The sequence below is a fragment of the Meleagris gallopavo genome, chromosome 4 (genome assembly GCF_000146605.3).
Source record: "Meleagris gallopavo isolate NT-WF06-2002-E0010 breed Aviagen turkey brand Nicholas breeding stock chromosome 4, Turkey_5.1, whole genome shotgun sequence".
Taxonomy (NCBI): domain Eukaryota; kingdom Metazoa; phylum Chordata; class Aves; order Galliformes; family Phasianidae; genus Meleagris; species Meleagris gallopavo.
In genome coordinates, this window is record NC_015014.2 from 39545958 (window position 1) to 39555407 (window position 9450).

The 9450-nt window shown below is 45.9% G+C and overlaps 1 protein-coding gene across 1 annotated transcript; it reads left to right on the plus strand.

Annotated features, from left to right (window-relative positions):
• The first annotated feature begins 5534 nt into the window (after positions 1 to 5534).
• On the plus strand, positions 5535 to 9450 carry LOC109367323. Its single transcript, XM_031553118.1, has 5 exons — positions 5535 to 7203; positions 7771 to 7912; positions 8033 to 8078; positions 8408 to 8494; positions 9265 to 9450. Exons 1-5 carry the CDS (start codon positions 6949 to 6951, stop codon positions 9359 to 9361), a joined length of 627 nt encoding a protein of 208 aa, XP_031408978.1. The 5' UTR covers positions 5535 to 6948; the 3' UTR covers positions 9362 to 9450.

Here is a 9450-nt window from a genome sequence, read left to right on the forward strand (position 1 = left end):
GCATCCGGGAACCCCGGCCTAGCCGCCAGCCAATGGCTGCGGGCGGAGGCATGGCGCTCTGCCCCAGCGACAACCAATGGCGGTACGGGGCGGTGCCGGCCGCGCGCTGTGGCGCAGAGAGAGAGGCCCCGCCCCCATTTAAAGAAACAGGCTCCGCGGGCGGGGAGAGGGCGCCGCAGTGGCGGGACCGGGAGCCATGGCGGGTGCGGGGGACCCGGCCGTGGTGGCCGTAGCCTGCCTAGGACTCAGCGTCAGCTGGCACGGACGTGCAGTTGCTTCTTCAGGCATGTGTGGTGTCACACTCTCGCGGCTGGCAGCCACCCTTTGTATGTCACATCCAGTGGCTGTAGAGGCCGGCGGGGAAGAGGTACTCTCATGACAACGACACGCACATGCTCTGGGTTTTATTTTTACCTCCGTCTTACGTAAGAGGCACGTGTTATCGAGGGCCTCAGACCTCCTGGTCTTGACTGTTCCATTAACCAAAGTTATGCCAAATTCAGGTCTCTTCTTGACTGTAACAATGCAGTGCATCAACATGGCACTCATGTCATGTTTCCCTGACAAAACATCTCATCCAGAGTTTATTTCAGACACCATTTACGGTACACCATCATCATTTTTCACTTCAGAAAAAGGCGACCTACCCGTTCAGACACATTCACAGGGGCTCTTGGTTGATCTGCCTCCTACAGCTCTATAGTACTGGCCATTATCTGTGCCATCCCACTATACCATAGATCTTAGGGATACACGATTCACCTACAAGCATCTCAGAGAAATCCTTATATGTCAAAGCCAGTTGTCTCCTTGGAGGTTCACCCTGCCATGACGTTACCAATCTATTCACAAAACCACTACTCTACCTCAGTATTCATAGAATCATGTTATAGAATTGTAGAATGGCTTGAGTTGGAAGGCTTCTCAAAGATGACCTAGTTCCAATCCCTGCCACGGGCAGGATTGCCAGCCACTAAATCAGGCACTAGATCAGTCTGCCCTGGGACCCACTGAACCTGGCCTTGAACACCTCCAGAGATGGGACATCCATAGCTTCTGTGGTCAGCCTGTTCCAGCACCTCACCACCCTCTCACTGAAAAATTTCCCTGATGCCTGATTTAAACCTCCCGTCTCTTAGTTTAAAACCATTCCCCCTTGTCCTTTCACTATCTACCCGTGTAAAAAGTTGACCTCTCTCCTGCTTATAAGTTCCCTTTAAGTATTGGAAGGTTGCAATGAGGTCTCCCCTGAGCCTTCTCTAGGATGAACAAGCCCCTCATCCTCAACCTGTCTTCATAGAAGAAGTGTTTCAGCCCTCTGATCATCTTCATGGCCTCCTCTGGGCCCATTCCAACAGCTCTACAAGGAAGAGTCGCAAACACAAGGATCTCTTCAGCAGACAGACATTTTATGGGAAACGATAGAGCTGACAACACAAACTGGGGCTACTCTTCCTGATACAACTTTTTATTTTCCTTCAGTCATGTTCGAGCTCTGTGTGGCCTGAGGCCTCACGTGTGTCTTCACCATCCATTGTGGCTCAGGCATTTTGTGATAACTAATGCTGCTTCAGGTATTAGGTAAAGACCTAGTTCCAGGCAGAGCAGCAGAGCACAAAGAGGCAGAGCCAAACTGTGTGATGGTACTCCTACATACATAACAGGATCTGGCATTTTATTTTTATGTAACTGTCTGGTAACTCTATTTGAGGCATTAGTTGTTTATGCTGTCCTTCAGCAAGCAAGAAGAGAAGAGGTTTTTGTTTTTTTGAAATGTACAAATAAAAAATAAGATTTTACAGAAGCCTGCAGAAGTTAAGATTCCATTCCACTTGCTGTTTTAAAAATGGATTCTGTCCCAAACCTTTCAGCAAGGATTGAGTTACCCTTTTCCTTAAGGGGAAGAAAGGCTAAGTTTCTACCATGCGACCCTCTGGTAACGGATGTAGGAGGAGAGGACTGATTTTCTCCCTGGTTACAGTCCAGCAATTTGCTAGAAAGAAGACACTGTCTCCTACCAGGTGCAGGTGATCCCTACCGCAGATTTTCATCCATAAAAGCTTGCTGTGGCTGCACACTGTCAGCCACTCTAGGCAGCTTGGGCTGCATGGGAAAGGAAGCACAACACCAGAGGGGTTGCTTTGCCCGAGTTTGCTGGTAGTAAATGTGTCCCATTTTAGTATGCACCAAAGATCAGGGTGGGTATTATTAAGCTAACATAAAGGTACTGAATGCAGTTTATAGCGGGTTAGGGAAGTGTCGAGTACTTGAAACTCACCTCAGATAACTTCACACTAGCCCCACAATCTAATCTTACTCTTTATAGTTAAAAAGAGAGAAATTAAAACTAATACCCCAGCATAATCCCAAAGCAACTTAGACCCAGTTATGAATGCAAATAACTTCCACCTCAATTCCACATGCACAAAGGAAGCTCTTACCACCTCTACCTTCCTAATGCAGACGCTACCCTATGTTATCCAGCTTTTATAACGTAACCTTCTGATGGTGGGAAGATGGACGTCTTGAGTGGGTTAGAGTCTGGTCTTTATTGGTCCTATTCACTTTGCTAGGTTTCTCAGATCAGCTTGGACCACTTGCAGGATTAATTTTCCTCTATTTGCAAGTACATGGTAGACATAGTTTTTGCTTATCATGTGAATTTACAGTTCTGTTTTCTGGCATTTCTAGTTGGTAGCATCTAGCTAGAGCACACCAGGAAGTGTTTCTTTATTTTGGCATTGTCTGAGTACTTCATAAGGCTGTTTTACCTCCAGGCAAAACTAGTTGCCAGTTTTAAATGGATGAAGAATCAGCACCAGTGCCCATGGCTGTATTTCAAAGGACAGTTTCTCTTAGGTCTCCCCACTGGCAGGCCATTGTCTGCATTCTAGTAGCACTGTCATGCTGTGCATGGTGATGAATGGGGGCAGTTGTTTGTTTTAACAGATACATTTATTAATCTGGTATCTGGAAATGGCTTCACATGTCTCTATAATAGATCTGCAGACAACACATACATGCTGATTACTGGAGAGACGTGAGCTCTCGCTTGTGCTCATTGTACACTCTTATAGTTGCTATTAATAGTGCCGTGATGACTGGTCTGAATAAATTTTTATCTTGTTCATACTTAGCCAACTGTGAAAGGAAGCTCCAGAGATTTAGGCAAAACAAAGTGAGAGCCTGCCAGAGACAGTGCCAGCTACAAGTCCTTGCCCGCTCCTCCCATTGCCCTGTGCAGAAGGCCTCATTGCTGTGTGCCTCACACCTCCCTGCAGTGGGAGGACTGATCCTCCTCAATTCCTGCATTTGAGCTCCATTCATCAGGATAACAGAGATAAGTAATATTTATACCGTATTTTGCTATAAAGCCATATGTGAGCGCAGCTCCAACAGTATTCAAGTTGGTGAACTCTCAGGGTGCATCCAATCTGTCCTGTGCTACTGATGCCCAAAGGACACTTCAGTTAGTCCCGTGCCAATTATATCAACATGGCTATAGCAATTTATTTTCCTAATAGAAAAGCCTGGAAAACTTCCCTGAGGCAAATTGGCCACCAAGATTCCAAGGCAGAGGCTTTGTGTGCTGTGGTAAAGTTAGGGTGTTTGATTTGAACATGGCAACATGCTAGGATTGTGGCCTATTTTGATATAATTACCTTCCCCCATCATTCTTTTAACGATTACATGTTTCTTCAGTCAGATAGATCACTGAAAAGTTTACAGTTCATCTTGGAAAATGAGCAACAAACTTCAAAAACCAAATGGGAAAAGATGAACGGTATCCTACATCGGGTTTCAGTGCAGTCTGTTATTCTTCCCCCACCCTCCTCTTCCCTTTCCTCTTCCCCTTCTCCCCTTCTCCCTTCTCCTTTCTCCCTTCTCCCTTCTTTTCTTCAGTGTAGGTACCCAAGTAGTCTTCCTGTTAACTCTTTACAGCCACTGCCACGCATTCTTCTTACAGCATTCAACCTCCATCTTTCAACTGAAGGGAAGCATCAAAGCGCTTCCAGCCCTGACCACGCCAATGCAGCAAAGAGGAAAATAGAAACAATGTGACTAGAAAAACTTTTGATGTGAAAAATAAATGAAAAGGAAGTAGTGTTTTCCTGAGCATGGCTGGCTTTTAGTTTTCAATCAAAATGCTAATCTGTTGGAGCTCGAAATGGCTTTTCAAAAATTATTATGTGAAAGGAAAAATAGAAATGCCATCTGCCCCTTGTTCTCTCTGTGCCAAAGTCACAACAGGGAGGAGTGATTAACTATTCTGTGGTGGTCAGAGGCAGATACTACAGCCATCACTGATTTTTCACTGACAGCCCAATTCACTTTTTCTTTGTGGTGCAAGCTGATTTTTGTAGATAAGCAGCTCAAGCTCACTGCTGAAATGAGAATCTGTAGTGCACCTGGGTTACAGTACAATAGCATGGTTTTCACAGATAATGTACAATTCATTAGTAATAATGCTTTCCAATTTATAGTCACCTGCATTGAGGAACTACAAGCTCCAGGACCTGTTTTGTGCAGATAAAAGCACATTGTGATAGAGCTAGGTCAGGAATCAGGATAAATCCATTACAGACACTCCTTTACAAGCAATGGTAACAGTGACTCAGGGGTTTGCTTTTGCCAGATTTTGGATCTGCAGCTAGAGATCAGTTCATTCTCAAGCAGGATCACTCCCTGAGACCCACCCTCCCCCTTATAAAATTCTAAGAATTGTAGCTAAAAAATCAAAATGGGTAAGAGAACATAAGGGCACTACAGCCTAAGTCCTTCTCATGGCTTGTTTTAGAAGCAGTTGGCCCTGCAGTACAGGTATTAACATCCCATTCAATCTATATTCTGTGAAAATGGATATGACTGTAATGTGACTGTATCTGAGCAATTGAGATTGGCCCCACGATGGCAGCACAACACAAGAAATAAGAATGTTACCTCAAATGCAGAGGGATGAATGGCTTCCTCTTCAGTAAGAATTTTAAGCTGACTCATCTTGCTGTAAATTTGGAAAGAAAAAAAAAAAAAAAACTTTTTGTTTTTTACTGTTAGGCAACCAGGCAAGATCAGTCCCTTACAGGAGATGGGTCTCATCTACCTGCTGTCTGATGAAGATCCTTGACTAGAGCTTTAGAGTGGGAAGGGTAACTAATAGGAGGTAGTGCCTTGTGTTAAAAACAGGCATTTTTTAGCTGTGAAGGCAAAACACAGTTTGTTGTCAGAAGGTCACAGAATTCATAGGTTTTGGAAGGAATCCCTGCAGATCATTTAGTCCAACCCCTCTGCTATAGCATGTTCCTTTGAGTACGTTACATAGGAAAGCGTCCAGTCAGGTTTTGAATATCTCCAGAGAAGGAGACTTTACATTCTCATATTAGGAGCAAGTTTTTCACTCAGTGGGTGGTGACACACTGGAACAGGTTGCCCAAGAAGACTGTGGATGCTCCATCCCTGGAGGCATTCAAGGTCAGGCTGGATGTGGCTCTGGGAGCCTGGTCTGGTGGTTGGCAACACTGCACATAGCAGGGGGGTTGAAACGAGATGATTATTGTGGTCCTTTTCAACCCAGGCCATTCTGTGATTCTATGATTCTCATACAGAACTTTCTGTATTCCATTTTTTGCCAATGCTCTGTTGTTGAGCACCACTGGAAAGAGCCTGACCCCATCCACTTGACTTCTACCCATTAGATATTTATAAGCAGTGATAAGATAACCTCAGTCTTTTCCAGGCTGAAGACTCCCTGTCCTCTCAGCCTTTCCTCATAAAGGAGATATTCCAGGCCCCTCATCACCTTTTCAGATTGCCAATGGATTCTTTCCAGGAGATCCCTGTCTTTCTTGAACTGAGAAGCCCAGAACTGGACACAGTATTCCAGATGTGGCATCACCAGGGCAGACTACAGAGGGAGAATAACCTCCTTTGTCCTGCTGCTGGCCAAACTCCTTTTAATGACTCCCAGGATAGCATTGGTTTTCTTGGACACAAGTGCACATTGCTGGCTCACAGTCAACCTGCTGGACACCAGGACAACTATGTCCTTCTCTGAAGAGCTCCTTCCCAGCATGTCAGCCCCTAACCTGTACTGATGCAAGCAGTTATTTCTCCCCAGGTGTAGGACTCTATACACTTGCCCTTGCTGAACTTCATTGGGTTCCTCTTCATCCAACTCTCCAGCCCGTCCAGGTCTTGTGGAATTGCAGCATAGACTTTTGGTGTGTCAGCCATTCCTCCTAGCTTTGTATCATCAGGAAACCTGCTGAGGGTGCATTCTATCCCTCCATCTAAGTCACTGATGAAGATGTTGAACAAAACTGGGCCTAATACCAACCCCGAGGAAATACCACTAGCTACAGGCCTCCAACTAGACGCTGTGCTGCTGATCACAGATCTCTGAGCTCTGCTAGCATAATAACATCCACTGCTCTCCTCTCATCTACCCAACTGGTCATGACAGTCACTAGGTGAAGGCACTGCAGATGAATAAAGGTAAAATTATACAGCTATAAAATGACTGTATATAACATGCAAACTTTCCAGCTTAACAAAAAGCAACATGAGTAATCCCATCCTGTCAAGCTTTGTGGTGGTGATGGTGGAAGTTGTATATTGTGATAATTCCCTGGTTACATGTCATTGCACCTTGTCTAATTTCCTTACCTCAGGCTACATCTTCTCATGTTTATCTGACACAACCAGAGGAGATCATGCAACTGATATAACAAGGTGCCCAACATTTGCAGTGCTGAACAACATCATTAATGTTCATGAAATGCTTTCCTTTTCATGAGAAAAGCAGGAAAAAAAACATTTTTTTTCCTTTTCCTCATCAACTTTTATCAAATACAGTAATTTACCCATCCTGTTTGTTGCAGAGTTAAATACTGGTGGTTTCAATAGGTGTCAGTGGGAGAACAGTCTCTGCTTTGATGCTGCAAGGTCAGTATGTCCATCCCTCTTATCTCAGCCGGGCAGCTGGACCACAAATCAGGAGTGAAGCCAGGTGAGGGGACCTGTGACAGAGCTGTGAAGGAGGACAGGGAGCTGGCAGCGCTCAGGCCCTGGCAACAGGGAGCTATGGTAGACATCAGGCCCTTGGTGCGGCGTCACTGGGTAGGAAGGGGCAGCACCAGCACCCATGGAAAACATCCCTCCCAACAGTGCAGGCAGCACCCTGGTTTGGCATGGAGCACTTGGGAGGTAAGTGTGGGGCTTGGGATGGCAGCAAGTAATTTGGATGGGAAGGTAGGGGTTTCTCACTGCTTTTGCTCTCTGAGACAGCTATTTTCTCATACTGTGGCTCACTCTGCCTTAAGCAGTGTGTTTTTCCTCAGTTTGGGAAAGGCACGTAACCGGGGGGCTGGACTGCTGAGATGTCTGCACTTCAGGGATAGGCATGAGCAGGGGCTGTTGGTTCACACATCGTTCTCGTGGATTCCTTTGGGGCACGTTTACACTGAAACTTTGAATAGTTCTTCCCTAACACTGTTGGGCCAGCACCTTGAGCCCAGCTTATAATCATTTTTCTTCAAGAGCACTGCTGGAAAATGAGGTGATATTAACTTGGGACTCAACCAAGGTTTCCTGCCAGTTTAAATGGATGCTGGAAGCGGCTCTGAATCAAAGGTTGCTTTGATTTTCTGTGGTTGTGTGAGGCCTTCTGCATTTCTTTTTGGGGAACACGCTCAGGAGGCTCTATAGCTCATATGAGTATTTGCTGTAGCCAGTCCCTGGCTCCTTTTTCTCCTAACATTTCCTGTTTTGCAGCTGCTGGCTATGTTGGCAGCCAGCCTGCTGCTGCTCTGCATCCCGCTGTGCTACCAGGCCTTTCATTTCCACGTGGCACAAGCCTACGCACGCCTTGGGTACCCCCACGCCCAGCACATCGTGGGGCAGAGGTATCTGCAAGGTAACCTTTGGTGTTAGAGGACATCCGTGTATGTGAATCTCAAATGTGGCTCTGCATGCTGAGTTCGGCCACCGTGTTTTATGTCATCACTGTAAATTCACTGCCTTGTATTTATCTCAGGTGCTGGAGTGGAAAAAAATGAGAAGCTGGCCATGCACTGGTTCAGGTGAGCTGCAGAAATATAACTCCTGAGATGGCACATTGCTTTCTGCTAGAAAAGATTGCTGAGGCACAGGGACAAAATTGGCAATGCTTTCTGAGGGCACTGGGCCATCCCCTGGGAGGTGCAGGCAGCATGGAGATGGCCAGCTCTCTCCACATCTGGCTTGGGGTCACACCTTCCCCCACTTGTCTTACTACTTTTTAACCAATGGGAGAAAAATATCTCAACAGTGAGACAGTATGCTTTATGGGGCAGTACAGCCTTGTTCAGGAAATGTTCAAAGGTTGCTTTTCTTCTATATTTTCTGCTCCTTGCCTCCTCTCCTCTCCCAGGCAAGCAGCAGGACAGGGCCACCCACACTCCTCCTTCAGCCTGGCACTGGGAGCTCTCAGCAACATGACGGCAGCAGAGGAGGAAAGGTAATGCAGCTGCTCCTGCCCCTTCCTGCTCCAGAAGATGATCTGGTTCCTCCTGGGGGAAAGTTCTGTGCTGTAGGCATCCCATGGATGTAGCTGCATAGGCATTTTTGAGGTTCCACTGTTGTGTTGTCTGCTCTGCTTGTAGAAAGCAGACTGCATGCCCTTGTGTTGGCCACCAGTGCCCTGTTAGCCTCAAAGAGGCTTGGACACTCTCTCCAGCATTCCTGTGCCCTGCAGTATGCCCAAATGGAGGGACAGTCAGAGCCTGCTGTCTGCACAGTCACTGAGATGGCTAAACCAGGGGCCACTCCTAGTTGAAGCAAAAGTGACCAACGAATTTCCATCACAGCGCTACTCAGTCTTCTTATAATTGTTTTGCTTGGAGTTGTTTTTACTCCAAGCTCCAAAATACAAAAGCAAAAGCCTGTGAGCTGAAGCCATCATGTTTCATTTTGATCCTGTGTTGCATATTGATCAGATAGACAAACGTATTTGGTTGTACAATAACTATATATTTCAAGAGTTTCAGATCATACGGCTTCGGTTCAGTCAGGTCAGGAAAATCACCAATAATCAGACATACATGCTCAGATCACAGTGAAAAGCAAAATGAAAACCAGATACTTTTCTGAATATTAGGCCGCTGAACACCACAGAATCTTTCAGATCCAGTAGTGGTTGTCCTTTATTAGAAGCCTGGGTAAGTAAAATTCAGATAGGAACAACCCAAAACTCCTAGTTTTTCTTGATGAAGATTTCATGTCCTTCAGGGAAGTGGAAAAACTCCTTGGTGTGGCTGCAGCCCATGGGCTCCGAGAAGCTCAGGAACTTTTGGAGAACATTCTCAAGAGCAGAAAGCTGCCCTGAATGACTGCACCAGCCTTGTCTTCTTCTGCACCTTTATTGAAATCGAATTATGAGCTGGAGATCACACCTCATACCAATTCATCTCCTGA

Coding starts and splice junctions, on each gene's coding strand:
- LOC109367323 (XM_031553118.1), top strand. CDS start 6,949: ATGTCCATCCCTCTTATCTCAGCCGGGCAGCTGGACCACAAATCAGGA. Junction 7,204..7,770: donor TGGCATGGAGCACTTGGGAG/GTAAGTGTGGGG, acceptor CCTGTTTTGCAG/CTGCTGGCTATGTTGGCAGC. Junction 8,495..9,264: donor ACGGCAGCAGAGGAGGAAAG/GTAATGCAGCTG, acceptor CATGTCCTTCAG/GGAAGTGGAAAAACTCCTTG.